Source organism: Pteronotus mesoamericanus, unplaced genomic scaffold, assembly GCF_021234165.1.
Source record: "Pteronotus mesoamericanus isolate MK-2021 breed Mesoamerican mustached bat unplaced genomic scaffold, CSHL_Meso_final contig_1193, whole genome shotgun sequence".
NCBI classification, from domain to species: Eukaryota; Metazoa; Chordata; class Mammalia; order Chiroptera; family Mormoopidae; genus Pteronotus; species Pteronotus mesoamericanus.
Genome location: NW_026555039.1, coordinates 2,564,338 through 2,587,732, shown reverse-complemented (window position 1 = coordinate 2,587,732; position 23,395 = coordinate 2,564,338). Strand labels below are relative to the sequence as shown.

The following is a 23,395-nucleotide window of genomic DNA, read 5'->3' as shown; positions in this document are numbered from 1 at the left end:
CTGCTCTCTGTCCCGGAGGATCTGCCTGTTCCGGACGCACCCCCGCCCCACGCGTACACACCCCCGCCCCACGCGTACACACCCACCCACACCCACAGTCACACAGTCACACAGTCACACAGTCGCCCACGGCGGGGCCTTGTGTGGCCGGGCCTTTGCGGAGCATCGTGTCCACAGCTCCCCTGCGGGGCAGCCGGTGTCCGGCCGCAGCCCGGCTCGGGGCCAGGCCTCCCTCTAGCTCGCGCGGCCCTTGGGGGTGGGCTTTCGGGCGGGTTCCGCCGTTCGGCCGAGCACCGTGAGCAGAGCCGCTGCGGACGTACGTGTGATGGCATCTGAGTCCCTCCTTCAGTCCTGGGGCGTCTTTTCGGGCAGGGGCGCCCCACGGGGTCGGCAGGCAGCTCCACGGCGAACGCTCCGGGAGCCGCCCGCCTGCCCGCCCGCCCGCCTTCCGCGGCAGCCGCCCCCTCTGCGTCCCCGCTGGCCGCCGGCCGGGCCCCAGGTCCCCGTGCGGAGTGGGGGCCGCCCGGAGGGAGGGGCGGGGCCGGGGGCGCTCGTGGGCTCGCCCACGTCCTCGGGTTCCTCGGGGCTCAAGCAGGGGCGAGGCCAGCCGCCCAGGGCTGTGTGCGAGTGCCCAGAGGCCCCCACGCCGCTGGTGACGGTGAGGGAGGGTGACGGTGACGATGCTAGTGGCGGCGGTGGCGACAGTCACGTGACCGTGGAGCCGATGAGGAGGGCGGGCGGCGGCGGCGGGGAGGCGTCCGCCCGCCGACCTTCCTGCCCCGGAGGTGAGGGCCGCTCGGGAGCCTCGGTGACGCGCCGGGTTCCGTTGCAGGACATCGACTGGGTGCAGACGGAGAAGCACGTGTTCGAGCAGGCGTCCAGCAACCCCTTCCTGGTCGGCCTGCACTCCTGCTTCCAGACGACCAGCAGGTGAGGGGCGGGGCCCCGGGGGCCGCGCGGCGTCTCCAGCTGCGTGGAGGCCGGTGGGCGTGCACCACAGGCCCCCGAGTGGCAGGTGTGGGGGGCTTTGGTTCGCCCCGCCAGCTCTGCGCTGCTCACTGGTTGGCGCCACGTGAGGTGAATTTCATGCCTCCAAACCCGAATTACGTAATTCCATGTACAAAGTATTTATGGAAAGCGTCGTAGGACTGCGGGCATCAGGCCGGGTCCGGGGGCGACCCCGTGAGCGGTCAGCGGCCTGGGCTGGAGGGTGAACGCGGACGGCTTCCCCTACAGGCTTCCCTCAGGGCGGAACTCGGCTGCTTGGAGAAGGCTCGGAAGCCACTGGTCCAGGGTATTTAACATTTAACACACACTGTGTTTAGGATTTTGGGCCAGTGGGGTTGAATCAGCCAGTCTGTCTGTTTGAAAAGCTGGCGGCCGTGTTTGGGGGCGGGGCCCCCGAGGGTTCACGGGATGCACAGGGCTCGGCCGTCGCTGGGCTCGGGGCTGAGGTTCTTCTGGGCAGTTCTGGCTCTGCGCAGGACCCTGCCTGCTGAGGGCCGGCCAGGGGAGCGGGCCTTTTGCGGCCTGGGCGCCCGGCCGTGCGTCACACCAGCAGCTCACACACCCCTCGCCCCCGCCCCCAGCTCACCCTGTCCTGCCGCCTGCTCCCCGCCCAGTTCCGGCTGGCCGCCACCCGCGTGTCCGAAGCGCCTGGCGTGCTCTGCCCCCTCCCTGGGTCTCGTGCTCAACCTCCCGAGTGTCTCAGGTCCCCCTGCCCCCCTGCCCCCCTGCCCCCCTGCCCCCCTGCCCCCCTGCCTGAACCCTGCCCGGCCCCTGGTCCGCCAGCCACCACATGTCGGCACTGAGACAGGCTCTGAGAACGCAGGTCCAAGGGTCTGCCCCCGGCTCCACAGAGCTTCCAGCTACTCTTGCCATTGCGTCCGGGATTGGCCCGGACTCCGCCCCCGGTCCCAGCGCCGTCTGACCGGCTGCGCTGCCTGGCGGGATGGCCCTGTCCTCTGCTCGCCCCGTCTCCGCTCCGGAGCTCGCTGGGAAGGCACAGTCTTCCTGCGCCCCCTCGGCACGCTGTCTCAGGCCTCGGTTCCGCCCTGACCGCCATCCCCAGGACGCCGGATCCTCCCGGGGAGCACAGGCCGCCCCGCCCCGCACCCCCTCACGGGGCCCCCGGAAGGCACATGCTCTGGTTTGTGCTGGGTTTTAGGGAGGTAAGGGAGCAGGTGGTTCACGCTCGCAGCCCTCGCCCGAGCAGACACCTCTGGCTCCCACGGTCCCAGGCGCCAGGAGTCACGCTCCGAAAACCTCGTCCATGAGCCGTCGCTGTGGGGCCCCTGCTTCCTGCACCGTTTTCTCACGCTGATGCCTGGGGACTCATTTCCAGCCTTCAGCAGCCGCCGTGGGCCCCGCCCAGGAATAGCACGCGTGCGCCTGTGGTTTCTCGGGCAGCGACCTCCTGGCGGCCGCCAGCCGTCGGCGAGCCAGGACAGGGTGTGTCTCTGGCCGTCCTGGTCTCTGTGCCGCGCGGGCGCGAGCCCCTCCCCGGCTGGTGTCCTGGTGACAGCCGGTGACAGCGTGTGGGCCGGCCTGGCGTCCGCGGGTGACTCGCTTACGGTGCAGCCTCGTGTCCTGCGTACGAGTGCGACGTGAGTGCCCGCCGGGTTTCGCTGACTTGCTAGTTAATGGGCTAGTAAAGACGTTACCACCCACTCGGAGCGGAGTTCAAAACCTATGAGCCCCTGCGGCTCCCGGCAGAAATCTGTCCACCGGCAGCGCAGCTCCCGCCAGCCCGGCGGCTGCACGGGGTCTCTGGAAGGGGAGAACTAGGCCCTTCCTTTCCCCCAATCCAGGGGTGCCCTTCCCGAGCACTGTGTCCCCTGCCCAGGGTGACGTGGAGTCCCAGGGTGTCGGTCGGCCCTGGTGTCACCCCACGTGTGCAGAAAGCAGGACCCACCGGTGTGTTGATTTAATGCCAACTAAACACCGGTGTGACAGGAAACCCCCGCCCGCACACCCCTGCGCTTCCGGCCGCTCCCGGGAACGACACAGGCGTGTGGCGGGAATCGCTGTTCTCAGCCCCTACCCGACCCTGCACCCGACGGCTCTGCGGGGCCACGTGAGTCACGTCGGCATCATCGCAGATCGGCGGTGACAGGCCCCCCGAGGCACGGTGAGGCGGCGCTAAGCGGCGCTGCCGGCCGCCGTCGCTCCGGACGAGGGGCGCGTTCCCGCGTGGCGGGTGCCCGTGGCAGAGCCCCGTGGCCCGTGCCCATGGGGGCGCGACGGCGCCGCAGAGGCGACAGCAATGGCCCCGGCGGGGAGGGGGGCACGACTGAGGAGGAGGGAAGCAGGCGAGCCCGCTGAGTGCGCGGCGGGACCCTCTGCAAACCCTGGTGACAGGAGGGGCTGCTGTCGGGACAGGTCACGGCTGCGGGGCGGCGACCGGGCGAAGGGGCCGTGAACCCGGCCACCGTCACCCAGGACCCTGACAGGCGGGTGCCGCCCTCCTTGGGAACACACGTCACCGCATCTCCCGAAGGCAGGGAGTCTGTGACAGTCACCGCCGAAAGCCCAGGGAGAGCGGGCGTTGAGTGACACACGGCAGCGCGGGCGTGGCTCAGCCTTTGTTCCCCTGAGACACAGTGACAGCTCACAGGCCCTGAGTTCACTTGCTCTTCCCCCAGGTCGCCCAGAATGGGTAAAACGCGGCCCTAGCCCCCCGGGTTCAGCGCAGGGCCCCGAGGCGGGCACCCACTTGTCCGCGAGGATGTCACAGAGACACGGTCCTTCCCTGGGGGCCGTGGCAGCTGGGCCAGGGCGCTGGAGAGGTTTCAGGGGTGGTTTTCTTTCTGCATCGAGGCAGTAGACTGGCGGCCGTGGGAATCATGAAGCCCTGGCCAGCGAGGGACCCTGGGGACGCGGCCCCGGTTCCCAGAGCCTGGGGGCTGCGCCCTCCTGCTGTTGGGGACCACACGCAACACGAGGGGACGCGGTCTGTTGTTGCTCCCTGGGCCGGGGTGGCTGCCTGCTGGGCCAGGCCGGGTCGGGGGCATGCTGTTGGGGACGGAAGGGCCACCCAAGGACGTGGCGACCTGGGCCGACCAGTAGACACGAGGCCGTGGTGCCGCGCGGACGCCCCGCCCAGGACAGGGCCTTGCTGGGGCAGGCGTCCGGGCTCCTCCGTCAGGCCCAGACCGGAAGCTGTGCTTTTCCCAACTGTTGAATGATATCAGGGGGAAGAAAAAAATTGAAAATAAGTACCATCAGCGACCATGTAAAATAACAGCTTCCTTTTGAAATGACGCACGTCGCGCAGCAAAGTGCACAGGAGGGCGTGGCCGTGGTGCGCGCCCCCGCCGCCCCCCCGCGCCCCCCACCCCCGCCACACAACGGCACCCACCCGCCTGCCCATTGCTCCGGAGCTTCGTGGTTTTCTCTTTTGATCCAGTTTTAACTGCTTATTTTCCTGTACAGACTTCGGAATCAAACTGCCTCACTCCAGAAAGAGAAAGAAACTGGGTTTTCTTCGGAACGTAGCGTTTAGAGTTCTCAGGCGAAGGCGGATGCTCCCGTGACATCAGGCGCACCCCCCACCCTCTCCCCCAGCGCCGGCCGCTTCCCCCCGCCCAGCCCTGCCGCCGCCGGGCGCCCCCTTTGGGGGAGCCGGTCGCTGCCCCGCAGTGTTTTCGCCTCTGTGCCTAATGCCCGCCCCGAGCGCCGGCCCCTCGCGTTCCTGTGGTTGGCGAGCTCTCTGCTCCCATCACAGCCAGTGACACGCTGCTGCCCGTTTGTGCCCGTCGCTCGGGCGTCCTCTCTGCGGTAATTTTCGGGGAGATTTCTCGGGTTTCCGGGTGTGCACAGCTGACGTCTCATCCCGTCGCCCCTCCTCCCAGGGGGCCCGGGGTCGCTGGTGTCCCTGTCCAGGGACGTGGCCTCGCCTGGGGCGACAGTGTGCGTGGCGGGCAGAGCGGTTCCCGCGGGAACCTTCCAGCGCGTGCGCCGCGAGCGTCACGCCGGCCGCTGGGCCTCGGCAGAGCTGGGCCGGACGCCCGCCTGTTTCAGACAGACAGAGGCGGACGGGGCGTGGCCGGCTCCGGCGTTTGCTGCCGCAGGGGCTGCAGGGCCGTTGGGAGAGCAAGGGGCGCAGAGACCAGGGCCTCCGCCTGCGGCCGTCGCACGGCGTCTGTCCAGCAGAGAGGGGCCTGTGCCCGGCTGCAGGCCAGGGCGGCGCCAGCCCCTCCTGGTGCGGGGACCCGCGCGTCCCCCAGGGCCCCCCAGGGCCTGAGAGATGCCGCCTGGAGGCTGCCGCCCCCCGCTGGGCGGAGGCACAGGCCGGCCGGGCGTGGGCCGTGAGGGCCGAGGGCGGTCGCTTGTCTTACAGCAGGGGCCGCGCGCTGTCTCACCGGTCGTCCTGGGAGGGAGGTGGCTGTCCGGAGCCCTCCTGCCGCGGAGCTGCCCTCGGCCGCTGGGGGGCGGGGGCACGGGGGCACGCGGGTCTGAGTGCGGCGTTTCTGTCTGGGCGCCCGCGTCCGGTCAGGGTCTCTTCGTGGATACCGATGTTTGATCCACCTGTGGTGTCCCTTTCTTGTGCGATCTTTTTTTTAAGTAGTTTTCTTACTGCGTATTTTCCTATTACCTTTCACCGCCCCCCGCCCCCCGTATATTCTCCTCCACCTCCACCCGACATATGCCGTCTTTACTGGAATCTTAAACCTCCCTCATCTTAGTCTCTGGAACTTTCTCAATCGCGTTGGCAGGTGCCCTGGAGGCTGCGGGGCTGGGGTGTTGGAGGCGCCCTCTGCCCCCCAGTTTCTGTGAAGGTCGTTGTCGGAGGCTGGTCTGCGCTGCCCGCCCGGTCCAAGTTTCGGGGCAGCCGAAGCTGCTCCTGGCCCCGCCGGTCGGCCCCCCGCCTCTGCGACGCCTTCCCGGGGCTCCCGCTCGCCGAGCCAGGACTCGGGCCGTGACCGCGGCTGTGCCGTTGCTTGTCCCGCTTCTGATTCGTGCCCTCACGCCGACGAGGCCCCTTCCTGGCCATCCTCACCCTCGTCCTGCGTCTGGGAGCCTGGGAGCTTGTCTTGCTGTCCTACCCCTTGAGCGTCTCTCCGAGGTCGACCCGTCTCGTCCGCTGCCCGCCATCCCTGGGCAGCATCGGGGGCGGCCACCCGTGGGGTGGGGACACGAGTGGACGTGGGATCCACGTGGGTGTGACGTTGGCTCTTCCTGGCTGGAAACCGCGTGGCCCGGGGGAGTTACCGGACCCCCCCCCACCCTCTGCCGCAGGGCCCCTCCCAACCCGCCCTCCCGTCCACGCCTCCCCCGCCTGGGCTGTGGGGCGGGCACTGCGGTGTGGGGTTTTCCCAGAGCCAGTCGTTCGTTTTCCCCGGAAGTGGCCTCGCCCGTGTAGACGCCAGCCCCGCGGGTGCTCCGTGTTGGGGCGAGGCCTCCCTCAGGGGCCGGGCTGAGGGGAGCGGCTCCGCAGGGACAGGCCCCGTGGCGACCAAAAGACGTCCGTCACCCAAGAGTTTGAAGTCACCCAAGAGTTTGGGCGTATGCTTTTTTGAAAAAAACTGGACTTTTAGGTCTTGGGTCCTTCCCCAGGGTAACAGGTTTAAACACAATTGTGCTTAGAACAGCGTGCGATGCCAAGGCCACATGGCTGCTGACTGTCCTTGCGGCCCCTCCCGGGGACGGGCGCTCCTGTGGGCGGCCAGGCGTGCGCGTTCAGCCTCTCGCTTGCGGCGTGAAGGCGGCCGGGCCACGGGGACGTGTGCCGACAGGCCCGTGGCCAGGTCGCGGCCACCGGAGCCTCGCCCTGCGTGTCCTCTGGAGGCGGGGCCAGAGCGAGGCCCAAAGCGGCCGAGACTCGGGGAACGGACCGAGAGCCTGGGGGCGCCCGCGCACCGGGGCCGTCCCTCCCCGACTCCCCCGGCACAGCCGGCGACCTACAAACCTGAGAGCTGCCCCCAGCGGGGCATTTCTGGAAAATTGTGTGTGAATTTAATTTTGAAAATGGAATCTGATTAAATGCGAGAAAGCTCATCTGGAAAGAAGCCACGTGCTGAATTGCCTGGGGACGCACAGGGCCCTGGGCGCATCTGGTGACATCGACAGGCCACGGTTCTTTACGTCCCGGGGCACGGCAGCCCCTCGCCGCTGCCCAGCCTCTCTGTGGCCGGGTCAGCGCTGGCCCCTGGGCCCACGCCCCGCGCCCCGCGGCCCAGCTCCATCCTGCACGCCCCGCGCCAGGCGAAAGGGTGCCTGCCCCCTTCGCTCCTCCGCCCGCTCCCGTCCCTGGGGTCCCTCCAGACTCAGCGGCGGAGGGGGGGTTCTCGGGGCCTCCTCACCCCATCACCCCATCGCCTGGCCTGTGCGCCTCGAGTGTCCTCACGTGCGGAGCCGGTGCCTGTCGCCATCTGGGCCTCTGGGCCTCGTGCGGCTGCCGCGGCCTGGCCTTCCCGGCGCTGAGGAGGCAGAGCGCGTGCAGAGCAGACCCTGCCGGACGGCGTGAGTGGGTGGGGGAGGCTCGGGGCCCCGGGGTCCACGTCGGGGTCCGGATGGGGCAGTGGCAGCCTCACGCGTCCCCGGGGTGGGGCCTCGGTGGCCGGCGCAGGGCTCTGCCCCCTCCGGGTCTGCTCAGACCCGTGGCTTGCCCTGCTGAGCTGGGCGCGGGTCAGGGCGCCCGGGTCACCTCTTTGGCCACGCAGGGGGGTTGGCATGGCAGTGAAAGACAGGCCACCAGCCGGGAACCGGCTGTCACCAGCGGCGGGGCTCCCAGGCGGGCCCGGGCAGGGCTCCTTCCTGTGGGCAGGTCCCGGCCCCCATCGCGCCCTCTCTCCCGCCAGGTTGTTCCTGGTCATAGAGTACGTCAATGGCGGGGACCTCATGTTCCACATGCAGAGACAGCGGAAGCTTCCAGAGGAGCACGCCAGGTGGGCGTGGGCACGGGCGGGGGTCGGCGGGGAGGGCGCGGGGCGGGGCCTGGGGGGGTCCGCAGGGAGCCGCGCTCAGGGGGTGAGGCTCGGGCAGACGGGCACCCTGCTGCCTCCTGCGAGCGGCGCGTTCCAGCGCCGCTCGGGGTCGTGAACCTGGGAGGCCCCGTGAGCGAGCTCTGGCCTCGCCGGGAGAGCCGGCGTCTCGTGGAATGGCGCTGCGGCGGCTCTGCTGCTGCTCTTCCACACGTGGGGGACAGGCTCTCGCTGAAAGGTGGGGGAGGAAAGGAGCTCCGAGCGCCGGTGCCTCGGGCGTGGGCGTGCGCGCCTGGCTCTTTCCTGTTTTCCACCATTTTCACTTCCCTCGTTTCCCCACTAAAAAAACTTCTGTGCAGTTTTCAGTCGCCTGAGGTCCTTTTGGGAAAAGGCAGTTATTCAATCACTCCCTTTTCCTTTTTCTAATTGTGAAACGCACGGCGTGTAAAATTCGCCACGTTGGCCACTGTGAAGGGCACAGCGCGGGGTCAGGCACAGCCACGCTGTCAGGCAGCCGCCACCGCCATCCTCTCCAGAACTTTCCACCTTCCTGATCGGGACCTCTGTCCCGATCAAACACTCCCCCCGCCCCTCCCCCAGCCCCCCCACCGCCGTCTGCTCTCCGACCCCGCGGGTCTGATCCCTCCGGGGACCTCCTGTGAGTGGAGCGGCACGGTCCCTGTCCTCCTGTGACTGGCTCATGTCACTCAGCAGGATGTTCTCTGCGCGGCACAGCTCCCTTCCTTTTTTAGGGCTGCGTAACGCTCCCCTGTGTGGACGGACCCCGCGTGTGTCCGTCCTCCACGGACACGGGGCCGCTGCGCACGCGGGGGCCAGCGTCTGTTCAAGCCCTGGCTCTCGAGTCCTCGAGTGCGCGCCCAGCCGGGGGCTGCGGGGTCGTGGGGTAGTTCTGCTGTGTTTTGAGGAAGTGCCACGTTGTCTTCCACGGCAGCTGCGCCAGTTTACATTCCCACCAACGGCGTCCAGGATCCCAGTGTCTCTGTGTCCTCATCACACTTGTGGTTTGGGTCTGGGGGGTGTGCGTGAGTGACCATGGCCGGTCTCTCACCGTGGCTTGGATCGGCGTTTCCCCGACAACCAGGATGCTGCGAGTCTCCCCGGGTCCCGCGGGCCGCGCGCTCCCGCCGGTGGGCGGCACGGCCGTGTGGCGGGGAGCCGGCCAGCGGCCCCCAAGCCGGGCCCCTGCTGGGCACGCTGACGCGGGGTCGCCCTCCAGGTTCTACGCCGCTGAGATCTGCGTCGCGCTCAACTTCCTGCACGAGAGGGGGATCATCTACCGGGACCTGAAGCTGGACAACGTCCTCCTCGACGCCGATGGCCACATCAAGCTGACGGACTACGGCATGTGCAAGGCGAGCGGCCCCCACCCAGTCCCCCGCCGCCCGGGCCCGCCCGCCGCCCTGAGGCGCCCGGCCGCAGCAGGGCTGTGCTCACGCCCGGTAACCGGCTCTGTCCCCACAGGAAGGCCTGGGCCCCGGTGACACCACGAGCACTTTCTGCGGGACCCCGAATTACATCGCCCCGGAAATCCTGCGTGGGGAGGAGTATGGTGAGCGCGGCGCGCGCAGCGGCAGGCGGGGCCGGCCCCGGGGCCGCTGGGGTCACGGGGCAGAGCAGGCGGGGGCGGGACTCCCTGGCCGGGCCACGCCGGAGCCACCTTCCTCAGGCTGTGCAGCCCCCGCTGTCCCCGCTGTCCCCGCTCGAGAACGTGGGACGGGGCCCCTCCTGTCAAGGCGGCCTCGGGGCTGGGAAGGAGCGCCTGGGGCAGAGGCCGACTCGCGTCCTGAGGGGGCAGTGCCGCCCTGCGGGCCGGCTGCGCGCGCCCCTCCGCCCTCGCCCCTCCGCCCTCGCCCCTCCGCCCTCGCCCCTCCGCCCTCGCATGGGCCTGCGTGTGCTGGCGTCGCAGTGAAACGCGGCGTCAGGGGCTTCTAAGCATTTCCTTTCATTAAAGCGAGGGGTAGGCAGGGTGGGCAGGACCTTCCCCATGAGATACTCAGGGCACCGGGGGCCAGCGGAGGGCAGACCACAGTCACGGGACCACAGGGAGCGAGGGGACGTCGGGGACAGCGGGCCGTCCGCGGGCAGGACCCCCATTCGCTGAGACGCATCCCCGACAGACCAGCCGTGTTGAACGTGAAGCCAAAACAATGAATGTAGGAAAAAGTGTAGGAGAACGTCTGAGAGGAAGGGAGTCCTCGAGCCAGAAGCGAGGGAGGACAGTTGTCCCACAGACGGGCTCGGCCTTACCTGTCTGTGTGGCCTCAGGTGCCACACGCAGAAGTAAAGGGCCCAGTGACAACCGGTAACCAGTGCAGAGCTGGCTCGAAGGTTCGTGTCCTCGATGCGCAACAGCCTTGAAGGCGTCAGGCGAGACCTTCGCCCGCCCCCGGGACAGCGGGCAGAGGGAGGCCAGTGCAGGGGAGGGTGGGACGCGTCGCACACCCAGCGACGGGCCGGACGTCAGCCCCGGGGTGACGTGCCTGCACCCCCCAGGGTTCAGCGTGGACTGGTGGGCGCTGGGCGTCCTCATGTTTGAGATGATGGCCGGGCGCTCCCCCTTCGACATCATCACCGACAACCCCGACATGAACACCGAGGACTACCTGTTCCAAGGTGACGGTGTGGCTGGGAGGGTCTCGGGCCGGTCCCTGCCCCTGGGGCCACTCGTGCCCTGCAGACTGGGTCGGGCCAGCCGTGGGCCGGGGACACCGCTCTTTCCTGTCCCCGGGAAGAACCCGCCCTGATTCAGCACAGACTCCCCGCTGCCCCGGCCAGGTGCGCCCTGGAGGGCTGGCAGGGCGGGCGGCTCCGTGAGGGCGTGGCCATTGGGGAGCCCCGCCCAGGCCTCCAGGACCTCGGGTGTCCTGGCGGCGCCCTCTGGCGGCCACGTGCAGCGGTGCCATGTGCGCGGGTGCTGGTGGTCCCCATGGGACCCCGGGCTGCCGCTCTGCCTGGGCCCTGCGGCCCCCTCACCACTGGGCACCGCGGCCCCCTCACCACTGGGCACTGCAGCCCCGGGGCGCAGGAAGGAGGCGGTGTCTGACGGCCCCCACCGTTGCAGTGATCCTGGAGAAGCCCATCCGCATCCCCCGCTTCCTCTCGGTCAAAGCCTCCCACGTCTTGAAAGGATTTTTGAACAAGGTATGGTCGCAGCTGCCGGTCCCGTCTGTGGGTGGCGCCCTGGGCTGCGGCTCCGTGAGGGGCTGAGGCTGGACCGCCGCCCGCAGCCGTTTCCCAGGGCCCCCCCGGAACCCTTGGGTGCGGTGGGAAGCTCCTTCCCGGTCCAGCTTGCCCCGTGAGTCGTCACTTCTTACACTCGACAAAACAGTGACGAGAAGGGACACCAAAGAGGGACACGAAGCGGGAGTGGGAGGCGCGAGGGCGGGTCCGACCCCGGCACCGGGCTCCCTGGGGCCAGCGCAGGCTGAGGAGGGGCCTCTCTGCACCAGCCGACGTGTCCTTATTTCAACTCCGGCCCCCAGGACCCCAAAGAGAGGCTTGGCTGCCGGCCACAGACGGGATTTTCCGACATCAAGAGCCACGCGTTCTTCCGCAGCATAGACTGGGACCTGGTAACCCTCCCTGCACCCGAGCCCCTCCCCGACGGCGACCGCGGGGTGCGAGGGGGGTGGGGGGTGCTGCCCCGGTCGGAGGTGTGGAAGCTCGCACGGGACCGAACAGGGGGACGGGACCAGCTCAGTCCCTGGGGATGGCACTTCTTGGTGACCCTGAGATCACTGGGTCCCGTGGGGAGCCCCGCCCTGCACCCCCAGTCATGATTCTGTGTGGAATCGCCCAGGGAAGGGCGGTTCCTTTGGTTTCCTGTTGACTGGTTTTCCAAAACCTGGCATTCTCCCGGTCGAGGCGAGGTGTGCGGGCCAGTTCAGTTTAGTGCTGTGCTTCCTGGTCCAAAAGGAGAACGGAACACAATTTGTTTGAAAACGTATATACAGTCGCAGGGTCAGTGAAACAAAACCTTTAAAACGTGCTGTTTTGGAGAAAAGATTATCTAGCTAATCAAGTAGACGTGGAGCTTGGGTTTGAGCCGGCAGCGGGGAAAGCCGGCCCCCTGCCCCCGTCGCTGCGGCTCCCCGTGCCCAGGACTGTCATCTGCGTGGTGGGGCCGGGGTTCCTGGGACCCTGGCTCGGCAAGGGAAGTGTGGGGACAGGCGCCGCCCACTCCCGGTGGCCGTCAGGCCTGGCTGGGCGGCTTCGTGGCAGAACTCGCGGCCCCACAGCTGGGGGTGACTCTGGCGGCGCTCAGAGCACCGGCACGTGGTAAGAAGCTGACTTGGAACGTCCACGTAACTGTCCCGTGAGCGCAAGGCAGGGAGACAGGACCTGGCTGGTTCCTGGCCCTGCCCGTGCGGCTCGGGCACAGCACCGGCCCGTCCTCAGCCTGGCGCCCGCGCTGGCCTGTGACCGCGGCCCTGCCGGGTGAGGCCCCGCTGCGCGCAGCGCCGGCCGGGCCGCGCGTCCGGGGAGAGCCAGGGAGGGCCCCAGCGGCCCGCCGCGCCGTGTCCTCCGGAGGTGGCACCCGGTCACGCCTGGCCACTGGGTCCTTGCTGACAGGCTGTCCCCTGTCACCCCACCACACGGGGGGTGTGGGCCGTGCCCCTCGTCCCCGTCTAAGTGCTTTTGCGGGCGCGGGCGGCAGCCTGGCTGTGAGCGGTGCTGTGCCTGAGCCACGCGGCCTGGCCCCTGAGGGGTGGCGGCCGCCGTCCCCAGGCTGAGGTCTGCCGCGCGGCCGGGGAAACGTGTGGCGAAGGAGGACCCAGGGGGGCGTGCAGGCGGGGGCCCCTCGGCCCTCACGTCCTCCTGGATCTGAGGGTCTCGGAGTAGCCCCGGCCGCCGCCCGCCGGCCCTGCCTGTGCAGCTGCCGCTGTCTGGTCTGGGGGCTGCGCCCCGGCCACGGGGCTCCGGGCGGCCGCGCGTCCGAGCGGGGCCGTCTGGTACAGGGCCTGGCTCTGTGCGGGAGGTGCCGTGCTTCCCCAGCGAGCACAGAGGACGCGGTGGGCCCGGCAGAGCCCCGGGCAGACGCGCCGTGGGCCCCTCGTGGGTGCCGGGCCTCCGCGGTCGTCCTCGGCGTCCCTGCGCCTCGCAGGCCTGGTGTCCTTCCATCGGCCTCGGGATTTTCCTGGGTTTTCTTTTTTGTTTTTGTTTAAGTTTTACGACTTCGCCTGGCAGCCAGCAGGTCTCATCACGTTCACGGGCGGTAGTGCTTGCGCAGCGGTGGCAGGCGTGCGGGCCTTCCTGGCTCCTTGGCCCCAACCGCACTGCACAGCCGGGTGTGGTTGCACCCACCCGGCGCCCCCAGCTCCACGGGGCCTTGGGAGCGCGGCCAGCGGCCGCAGCCATGCCCTCGGGCGACAGGCCGCCCCCCCCCAGCACCCTTCTCCGCGGGAGCCGTCCCGAGGGCCCCGGCCGGGCGGGTAGGCCCGGCCACTGCTTTGGCTGAGGAAGGAGGCGGCGGCCTGGGCACGCGGGGCACTTTGGGGGGGGTCACACAGCCTCCATGTGCGCCCAGCCGCGCTGCTTCCTGGCCCGTCCTGTCGCTGCTGACGTCTCTGCAAAGCAGCCGAGACCCGAGGCAGGCGGAGTGGTTTCAGACTCGCTGCCTTTTCCCATTTTTATTAGAAAATACTTCACACTGACGAGAGAGCGTGGGTCTGACGGGGAAACAGGAACAAGTGCAGGCAACGCCTCACGGCCCACGAGGCTGCCCGGCTGCGGCCCGTCGCCGCCGGGTCTCAGGATGCTCACGCTCACACGCGTGTGCACATGCTCATGTGCGCACACACAGGGACGGCCCCTCTTCTCAGCGCTCCCCTTCCTGTCCCCGTGGTGACAGAAGATGGACACATCTCTGCCCGGGGCCTGGCTGTGGTCACCGCTGGGGGCCTGGCTGCCACACTGGCCGCACCTGAGCCCATGCAGCCTCGTGAGGGGACCCTCAGCTCCTGGGCCGCCCTCACGTGCTTCCCCTGGCTCATCAGCAGAGCCTGCGTTCACACTTGACCGGCCCCACAGTTCCCGGGTGCCTCCGCGGCGGCACGGTGGTCCTGACCGCTCAGGGCCCTGGCGTGCAGACAGGGATGCGAGAGCTACGGTGGCCTGGGAGTCAGCTGGGCCGCCGTCAACCACAGCACGGGCGGCCTTGATCTGCTCCCCTGTGGGCGGGAGTCTGTGGGCTCCGCCTTCGCAGCCACGGCCACGCCCGGGGCCCTCATGTCTCAGGCACTGGGACTGCCAGGCGCCTTCTGGCGGCGGCCGTGAGCCAGCCGAGGGGACGCTCGGCGCTGACGTGCCCTCTCGCGTGCCCCCAGCTGGAGAAGAAGCAGGCGCTGCCGCCCTTCCAGCCGCAGATCACCGATGACTACGGCCTGGACAACTTCGACACGCAGTTCACCAGCGAGCCCGTGCAGCTGACCCCTGATGACGAGTAAGCCCCGGGCGAGGCAGGGGCGGCGCTGGACGCCTGTCCTGAGGGGGCGGGGGGGCAGGAGGGCAGCCCTGGAGCCGCGCCGCCTGCCCGTGCCGCCTGCCTGTGCCGCAGGGACGCCCTGAAGAGGATCGACCAGTCGGAGTTCGCGGGGTTCGAGTACATCAACCCGCTGCTGCTGTCCACCGAGGAGGCCGTGTGAGGCAGCCCGCGCCACGGCCACGCCTGTGCACGCCCGCCCTCCTTCCCCACAGCGCACGCGTGCCGGCGGGGGCGCCGCTGCCGCTGGGGCCACGCCCGGACGGCCGGGCGCCTCGGGACAGGACAGCCTCCCGGCCGCCCACAAGGCAGCTTCGTGCCGGAGGACTCTGCTCCTTGTGCCTGCGTCGCGGAGGCCCCACGGCGGCCACGTCCGAGGGAGACACGGTCCCACGATTCCGAAGGTGCACACTTTCCACAGACACAGAACTGACCCGCTCCACCGGGAGACTTACCTGTAATGTCCTGGGAATAAAACGTGCCGATGGTGTAGACGCGCCCGTGCTGGCTTTTTTCTGCGGCGCCGCTGGCGCTGCGGCTGAGGAGCGCGGCGCGTGCGCAGGTGGGCTGGGGACGGGAGTCTAAGTGCCTGCGATGAAGAGTCTGTACAGACGCGGGACGTTTTCTAAATCCTGGTAAGTTCCTGTTGTTAATATTTAACACGTGTTTCCATACTGAGCGTGGATGCGGCCGTGGAGTCCGACGCCCCCCGCCCCCCTCGAACGGCACCGCGTCCCCGCCAGTGCACTGGCCGCGGATGCGGAAAATTGGGGTAGAGATTCTCACACGTCGCTCAGCAAAGCACCAGGAGATCAGAAAAGAAAAAGAAAAAATTGAAAACTCCATTTGCTCAAAATACATGTCTGAAAACAGCAAGCACGCCTGCCTGTCTTGTCTCCGGGAGCCGGTCTGGGGGAGTTTCCGTCGGCCACGGCGGCGCTCAGAATTAGAAAAACGTAAGATGTGTGCGCGGTGGGCCCGGGCTGAACAGCAGAGCCACGCCCACAGCGCCCACAGACGCTGTGCGTCCCTGACACCGCCTGCTGGTGACAGCCCGAGAGGGGCGCGTGTCGCTGGGCCACCCCCTTAGGGAAAGGGGACAGCTCCAAACACCAAAATGAAGGACTCCTAGGAGGTCAAGCACCTGAGCCTTCAGGTCCCTGACCCGTTCGCTGGGGCGTGAGCCCGGTGAGGGCTCCGCAGACACGGGCCCCGGCCGCCCCCCTGCCCGGCAGCCACGTCCTGAGCCTCCGAGGCGTGCAGGGCCTGTCCCCTCCCCTGTGGCTTGCGGTGGGGGCAGGTTACGATGAGAACAGCGAAAGGAAGGAAGCCATTGCCGTGGGGTGCGCGCCCCCCCCACGCCCGGCTCTCCGGCCCTGTCCTCGTCGTCCCTGCCCCCCGCCCCCGGGGACAGAGCAGAGAGACACCTGTCATCCGGGCCCAGGTGCCACCGGGAAGAGCTGCCCCCGGACCAGGGAGCACGGGCGTCTGAGAGCCGCCAGCAGGGTGTCCGGCAGCAGCAGGGCCTGATGTGATGCCACCCGGGCAGGGAGGAGCGCCCTGCGCCCTGGCGGGAGGTCTGCTGCGCGTGTGCAGAGCGTGTGCGTGACGCTGCGCTCACGGTGGGTGACGGCAGCTCTGCACGGAGCCGTTGGTCTTGGTGAGCGGACAAGGCGGAGGATGAGTTGGCCCGAGTTTGCAATCGGCGGCGTGACGTCTGCCGGCAGCTCGTCCCCAGCAGCGTCGCCGGGGGCCCCTCCGCGATGAGGCGCTCACCGGCCCGGCCGGGGCAGCTCTGCGCCAGCCCCGCGGTGAAAGGCCTTCGTGGCAACGCTCACGGCTGCATTCTCTAAGCAGGGGCGTTTCAGGGAACAGAGGTTTTTGAAGCCATTTTTAAAAAGCATTTTATTGACAGAGCGGTTTCATATTCACAGCAAAATTGAGGGGCAGCCACAGGGATTTCCGGTGTGTTCCCAGCCAGGCCCAGCGGACCCCACTGTCCACGTCCCCAAAGCCGGTGTGCATGTCACCACGGGCACGCCACCTTCACCCAGCAACCCCGGGTTACATCGTCGTGGTGCCCGCCCCAGGGGCCTGGACAAGGTGTCCGATGACATGTGTCGGCCATGACAGATGACACAGGCGTCTCTGTGCCCGAGCATCGGCTCCACCTGTCCCCGCTGCCAACCCTTCCACTGGCGCCACGGTTTGGTCTTCCCCGGAATCTCGCGGTGCCGGTCGCACAGGACGCGGCCTTTTCAGGCTGGCGTCTTTCCTGTAGGAACTCGCATTCAAGTTCCCGCCCCGCGTTTTCACGGCTGACGTGGGGCCACCGTTGAGATGAAACAGACGCCTGCAAGTTCACCCACAGCTTCGCATTGGACGCCCGCCTGCCGCCGGTGCTCCGCGGCCGCCGTGGGGGCGGCAGGGAGGAGGGCGTCAGGCCTAAGCGGGCACGGAGCCCGGCTCTTCCCGAACCGGGCAGACCCGGGGAGCCAGCCCGGCCCCCTGCCCCCGGACGGCGCTGGGCGGTGTCCGTCCTTAGGTTCTGGTCGCGGGGAAGCGGCCCCGACTCGCCGGCCGGTCTTCCTTCCCTCTGGGGCTGGCGGCAGTGGCAGCTGCAGGAGGGACGCGCACACCCAGGTCCTGGGACGCGGCGACCACCTGGGTGCGGGGCCCGGTCCAGCTGCTGCGGGTGTCCGCACGCCGGCCCGAGTCCGTCTGCGCGGGGTCAGTCGCCGTGCCGACAGCAGCAGGTCACTGCCGAGCCGAGGCCGCGGCCCCAGCAGACTGGCTACGGCACGAGCAGGCCGGCGGCTTCGACACCCGCACGCATGGCGTGCAGGGCTGTGGTCCGGACACGGCCGCCGCAGGCCGCTCACCACACCACATCGTCCGCGCTGCCCGCCAGGCACTGTGCGAGGTGGCTGTCGATGTCTAGCTGGGTCAGCCTGTGAGGAAGAGGGGAGACGGTCACTCACAGGAGGGACACGCCACCACACAGAAGGGCTCCTGGCCGGAGAAGCCCCGCCGATGGCCTCCGGGGCCGGGCAGAAACGAGCGCAGGTCTGGGAGGAGCCGCCGCACCAACAGGAGGCCCCCGGGGCCCGCTCTCGGGCCAGAGGCTCTGCATGTGCCTGACAGGGACACCGGGAGGCCAAGCGGGCACGTGCTCTCAGGCTCCTGGGCCCACAGCCTGGAACACCCTGGTCCGAGCGAGCCCCCGGGGCCTGGGCCCATTCGGCTCCACAATGTCGGGCTCCTGGGTACAGCTCAAAGCCGAGCCCGAGCACCAGTCTGCGACAGCTTCCCCCGCAAGCCGCCCCCACGGCGTGGCGGGGAGACGCCAGGAGTCCAGCAGACGCCCTCCCTGTCCACAGGGACCTCCCAGACAAGGCGCTTCCAGGGCCACGATGACCAACTGGCCAGAACGGAGAGGCCCATCCCTGGAGCTGGAGCCGTTGACCTGAACCAACGAGCCTCTTCACTGCCAAGAGCGGGCCCAGCGCCACCAGGGAGCCAACACGGGGCCCCCACAGCACCTCTTCCGCAGCCAGTGCCTGCCGCTCTCCGGGCCCAGGCTGCGGCTGGGGCCACGCAGCCTGTCCTCCGAGCCAGCGCCCCCACGGCTGCCTCCGAGGCCTAGCTTGGGCTGCCATGTCCAGAGGCTTCCAGGCAGGGTCCCTTGGCGGGGCAGCCCGGGATGCCTCAGACCTCCCCGCAGCGGCAGGACTCGGCCCTGGCACGGCCCGTCCTTGGCGTGCGTCACGATGCCTGTGAGCTGCCTCTGACGCCCAGTGCCCGGGCATAAACAGCCGGCACAGCCAGGGGGGCAGGGGGGCACTCAGGCAGCTGCACCAGCGGCTCGTGAGCGAGAACAGGGCCAGAGCCCCAGGGCCCGCAGCCCGAGGGACCTCAAGCGGCTCAGGTCCCCACGTGGGGAGACCCACAACGTGGGTTCTGCCGCCAACTGGGCCATGGGAACCGCCTGCCCGCCTGCCCAAGTGACTCACGGGCATCAGAAGCTCACAAAATACCTGAATTCGGCAGCGAGGGGACCCTAAAGGGGCGGCACTTTACACACGGCTTGTCAGGTCCCTCGTATCAAAGAACAGAGATCTTCTGAGCAGCCCAGAAAACACTGAGGTGCAAAGGAAACCGGACGAGCTGGTCCCACTGGGCCAGGTGCCTCGCTCGGCCGGGGGTGGGGGGTGGGGGGCGGGCACAGCTCCAAGGCACTCCCGGCGTTTGCCTGGGACCAGTTCTGACAGGCAGCTCCCGTGTCCAAGCGCCACCCGACTCTCCTGCGCCCGCCTGTCTCCTGGGCCCAGGGCCTCCCCTCGCGGCAGCGTGGGGGCCTGGTTCCCCAGACGGGGCTCCTGCGGTCTCCCCAGGGGCAGCTGCAGCCTCGGGGGGTGTGCCGGTCCCAGCTCGCTCGCCCTCCTTTACAGTCCGACGACAGGACGAGCTAGAAACCTTCCAGACACGCGGCAGCCTGGCCCCGACGGGACCTCTCCTCCCTCTCGTCCATCTTTTTTCAGACGGGTCCAAACACAAAGGCCCCCAGGAAGGGCAGCTGCCGAGGAGAGGAGTGGCCCCGCAGCCTCTCGAGCGCGCCTGCTGCCCCGGGCCTCTGACGGCCGTGAGCCAGAACTTCACTCTGCGGCGCTCAGGGGGCCCGCGAGTCTGTACGGCGGCTCATGGCGACCAGACGCACCGGTCTGGACACGAGGCCGGAGCAGGGAGACACCGAGTCTGGGAGTGCCCTGCGGATGCTCCCGACCAGCGGGGCCTGGGCCAGCGGGGGCCTCACCGGCACGCAGACCCCCTGTGGACGGCCGCCGCCTCCCCACACCAGCCGGCGCCCGCTGGGCAGGCGCCACCAGCACCGTCGGCCTGATAGCCGCGACCCTGCCTGTCGACAGGGCCTCGTCTCTGAACGAGACGCCGTGTCTGCAGAGCTGCCTGTGCAGGTTTTGTTCTGCGCGTCTGGGTCGCTGGCTGCTGATCCGGAACCCACGCCCGCCCCGCTCCGGCGCTGCTGCTCCTGCAACCCCTGGACAGGCTCACGAGCGCACACGGCTGCTGGCCCGGGAGCCGTGGGGCAGGTCCGGGTCCAAAGCCTGCCGAGCGTTCACCGCACCGGCACCAAGGCCCCCCAGGGTCCTCCCCGCCATCCCGGCCCCGTGAGCCCCGATCTGTGTCCCTGGCTGGTGGCGCCCAGGCGTACAGTTATATGCTGGATTTTTAAAAATAGAAAAAACACCTGTCTTGTAGCCACAAGTCTTCAATTTGAAAACCTCCAGCCCACCCTGGGAAGGCCCTGGTGGGACTAAACAGGGGCCTCCCGGTGACCCGCAGCCTGGCCCTGACCCTGGAGGTGGCCTCAGCCCCCCAGGCCCGGCATCAGAGCAACTGGGCCAGGGCAGAGGCGGCTTGCCCACCTCCTGCTGTAGAGCCTGTGGGCTGTGGCCAGAAAGCCGCCTGCAGGGGCCCTGGGCCGGTGGGCCAGCCAGCAGGTGGACCCCCAACCCACAGGCCTGTGCCCTCCCGCTAACCTCCGAGGTCACCACCTCTGCCCACTCCATATGCATGCAGTGACCCCGAAAGGCCAAAGCCGCGCTCAGGCTCCTCTCAGGCTTCCACAACTGGCAGCGTCTCTGCGCGGCAGCAAGGGGAGCGACCCGGGGCAGGTGCACTCACCCGGGGGCGAAGTCGGCCTGGCACATGGGGCAGCTCTGCAGGGTCTGCGGCCTGTCTACCGCCGGCTGCTCCGGGGCGCCGGGGACCCCACGAGGCTGGGGCGCGGCGCATCCTTGCGGGGACCGGGCGGCGGAACCTGGCCGCCCGCCGGCCCTGCGGAGCACCCGGTAGGAGCGGCCGAGGCCCTCCCCGCCCCTGGGGGCGGGAGGGAAGGGCGTCCAGGAGAAGGTCTCGGATCCCACGGTGAAGAGCTCAGGAGACGCAACGCGCTCGGGGTCGCGCCTGGGCTCCTGGGACAAGGGAGGTCGGACGGGGTCAGCGGAGCCTGGGCCCGAAGGCCCCCAGACCCCCCGCCGCCCCGGCGCGCGCCTGGCCACCCACCTGGCCCGGGAAAGCGGGCAGCGGCGGCGACGCCCCGTCCTCGTCCAGGTCCGCCCTCACCGCGCGCAGCAGCTCAGCCCACAGCCGTGCGCGCTCGCCGTCGCCGTCGCCGTCCTGAAGGGACCCCGGACGGGGGCTCGGGGGCCTGGGGCGGTGGGGGGGACATCAGCCGGGGAAGACGCGCGGGGAAGCAGTCGGCGCCGGGGAGGGGGCACCTGCCGCGGGGGGGCGGGGGGCAGGACCGGAGGAGGAGGAATACGGGGAAGGCAGCGGGGCGGGGCCCAGCCGGAAGCGCGCGGGGAGGGGCGCCGGCCACAGCTCGCCCGGGGGCACCACGCCGCCCTCCCCTGCCGTCTCCCGCGCCCCAGGTCCCGGCCTCACCCGCCCATGGGGGGCGGCCTCCGACGGCTTAGCCGAAGCCGGGGTCTCCGCGCTGCCTCCATCCGCCCCGAGCCCGCGCGTCCGGCGGAAGTGAGCGACCAGCGGCCGAGACCCCGCCCCCGGGGGCATTGGCCCCGCCCCCGACTCAGGCCCCGCCCGGACCCCACGGGCGCGCGCGAGGACCCCCACCCCCACACCGACCCCGACCCCGCCCCCGACCCCGACCGCAGCCGGAGCCCAGCTGACCCCTGCGCGCGGCATCCTGTCCCCCGGGGACCCCACGGCCGGCCCTCAGGCCCGGAGGGAGCCTCCGCGTTGCGAGGCCCTCAGCGCAGAAGGTGCCCTGACTCGAGTCCCTGGGGGACCGAGGCCGGGATCCCTTCCTCCTCCTCCACCGAGGAGCCATTTTCCAGCGGACAGGGCGGGGGCCCTGCCGCCGCGGCCGCCGCCGCCGCCGGCCCGGGGTCTGCAGAGGCCTCGGAGGAGGTCCCGCCGGGCCCTGGCCCGGGCACCCCACTTAGCGCCCATCGGCGCCGGCCCCAACGCCCGGCTGGCACAGCCCGAGCCTCGCCGCCGCCGCTCGGCAGGCCCCGCTGGCCTTCCTTCCCAGGACCGTCACCGTGTCCCTACAAAAGGGCATAACTCGGTTTCCTCAACAGAGGAAAACAGAAAGGAGGCGACAAAGTCCGGTGCCCAGCCCGGGGCCGGGGCCGGGGCGGCGCGGGAGGTGCAGGGCCCGCGAGGGGCTTCCCCGATTCCCGCCCGCGCGGCTCCCAGCGGCCACTGGGTGGCAGCAGAGGCCCGGGCACCCCCTGCGGCCCCGGACCTTGTTGCTGGGCACTGTCCGGCGAGCCCCGGGGTGGCCCGGGGGTGGCTCCACCGGGCGGTGGTGGAGGGCAGGCGGCGGGTGTCAGGCAGCCGCTCTCGGTGGACACAAGCAGATGTCGCTGGGGCGCCGCCGTTTCTGCTGTCCCCAGCCCAGCTTGGGGGCTCTGCTCTGCACCCTACTTCTGAAGGGACGCTGCCCGGCCTCCTTACCTCAGCCCCCTCCACGTCACATTCCCGCCCGCTCCAAGCCCCAAGTCTGGGCACCTCCAGCCCAGGACCCCCGTCTCTGAGTGCAGGCGACGCAGGCCGGCTGCCGCCCAGCTGCCTGAGCCCACTGCAGGGCGGGGGCGGGGTGCTCGCCCATCCGCCCCTGCCAGGGGCCGATCTCGCTGCTGCAGACCCCAGGGCCAGGGCCCCCACTCCAGGGCTGTCCCCGCAGGACGACAGCCCCCACCCCCATGCGAGAACCAGCGCGGCTGCTGCAGCAGCGGCTCCCGGCCCCCTGAGGCGGCTCGTGTGCCTGGCCGGCGCCCAGGTGTGGGGGCTCCCAGCCCGGGCACACGGCAGGTGCCAGCCGACGGAGGACGCCCAGACAGCTGTGCCTGGGGTTCCCTGACCAGGTCCTGGCTGCCCCTGGCTTCAGAGTCTCTCCTGGAAGTGTCGCCGCGCTTCTGCAAGCCAGCGTGGGGCCTTCCTTCCGGGGGGGTGGCACCAGGCCTCCGACGGCCAGTGTGTGCCCGGCTCTCGGGCCATGCTGGGGAGCCGTGGGCACAGCTGAGGGAGGAGCCGCTGCCTGGAACGGGGCGCCAGGGTCCTCAGCGTCCCAGCCCCTCCAGGCCACTCCCGCCCCTCCGGGCCCCTTTCTCTATAGACGCCCCCCATGGCCCAAACCCCGAAAGACACGAGAGGCCTCAGAGAGACCCAGGACGCTGGCCTGGTGGGAGGGCAGGTGCCCCAGGAGGGGCCTGGATAAAGCCTTTGGCGCAGAAGGGGGCCACCCGACCTCTGGCCTTAGCCACCCCAAAGGGCCTCGTTTCCCTTGGCTACCGGGGAGAGGACTCCGGCCCCAGGCCCGGACTGTGTCAGCAGGCGGGACAGAGGCCCCGGGAGCCTGGCACTTTGCGGAGGGCAGGCCAGAGCAGCGTGTAGGTCACCGGGGCTCCTCTCTGGTTTCGTCCGGCTGCCGGGGACCGGCATCTCCGTCAGCACACAGACCTGCCGCCTGGGAGGAACCTTTCCTCCCAGAGTAGAGCTGGGCCACCCTGAGCAGGGCGCAGCAGGTGCCAGAGCGCGCCAGGAAGCCCCCGTCCCCCAGCCCCGCCCCTGCTTTCCGACAGCTGCCGCCCCCGCCCCAGGCCTCCCGGCGACCTCCAGGAGGGGGGCCCTGCAGCCCCGCCTCACCCCCGCTGTCCCGCTGCCATCAGCGAGCTGCGGGGGCCCTGGTGGGGCTGGGGGGGGGGGCTTGAAGCGTTGAACTTAGTGAACAGGCTCCTGTTTTCTGAGACGTTTGCCGCTGGGACCGACGGCGGAGCTTTCCTGGAAAGTAATTTCTGATCGGGCCCGGGGCTGGCACCACGGAAACAAGTTTGTACAAGACAAAATCCATGTTTACCCAGAAGGCTTCAGCGCTTTGCAGGGGCCCCTCCCCCCAGGCAGAGTTTGAGGGGCAGAAGTG

The 23,395-nt window shown here is 69.6% G+C and overlaps 2 protein-coding genes across 6 annotated transcripts in view; one reads left to right on the top strand and one right to left on the bottom strand.

Annotated features, from left to right (window-relative positions):
* The window catches only part of PRKCZ (protein kinase C zeta), a 72,817-nt gene extending 57,898 nt beyond the window's left edge, over positions 1 to 14,919 (top strand). For 4 of the 5 annotated variants that reach the window (XM_054584077.1, XM_054584071.1, XM_054584084.1 and 1 more), the window contains 9 exons: positions 833 to 930; positions 7,803 to 7,889; positions 9,163 to 9,298; positions 9,408 to 9,495; positions 10,440 to 10,559; positions 11,008 to 11,087; positions 11,429 to 11,518; positions 14,273 to 14,388; positions 14,503 to 14,919. In XM_054584077.1, coding sequence (XP_054440052.1) covers positions 833 to 930; positions 7,803 to 7,889; positions 9,163 to 9,298; positions 9,408 to 9,495; positions 10,440 to 10,559; positions 11,008 to 11,087; positions 11,429 to 11,518; positions 14,273 to 14,388; positions 14,503 to 14,590 — 903 coding nt within the window. In that variant the 3' untranslated portion in view covers positions 14,591 to 14,919. The remainder of the gene's footprint in view (positions 1 to 832; positions 931 to 7,802; positions 7,890 to 9,162; positions 9,299 to 9,407; positions 9,496 to 10,439; positions 10,560 to 11,007; positions 11,088 to 11,428; positions 11,519 to 14,272; positions 14,389 to 14,502) is intronic. The other variant, XM_054584079.1, reaches the window with a different exon arrangement.
* A 1,401-nt stretch (positions 14,920 to 16,320) lies between these two features.
* Positions 16,321 to 20,965, bottom strand: FAAP20 (FA core complex associated protein 20). The gene is made up of 4 exons (XM_054583442.1): positions 20,893 to 20,965; positions 20,512 to 20,656; positions 20,131 to 20,420; positions 16,321 to 17,378 (listed from the first exon to the last, which is right to left on the bottom strand). The coding sequence occupies exons 1-4, from the start codon at positions 20,952 to 20,954 to the stop codon at positions 17,306 to 17,308; spliced, it is 570 nt and encodes a 189-aa protein (XP_054439417.1). The 5' UTR covers positions 20,955 to 20,965; the 3' UTR covers positions 16,321 to 17,305.
* Positions 20,966 to 23,395: the final 2,430 nt, after the last annotated feature.

Excerpts from the sequence above, each read along its gene's own strand:
- FAAP20 (XM_054583442.1), bottom strand. The coding sequence starts at position 20,954 with ATGGAGGCAGCGCGGAGACCCCGGCTTCGGCTAAGCCGTCGGAGGCCG. Across the intron at positions 20,657-20,892 it reads AGGCCGCCCCCCATGGGCGG|GCCCCCGAGCCCCCGTCCGG; the intron begins GTGAGGCCGGGA and ends CCACCGCCCCAG. Across the intron at positions 20,421-20,511 it reads TGCCCGCTTTCCCGGGCCAG|GAGCCCAGGCGCGACCCCGA; the intron begins GTGGGTGGCCAG and ends CCCTTGTCCCAG.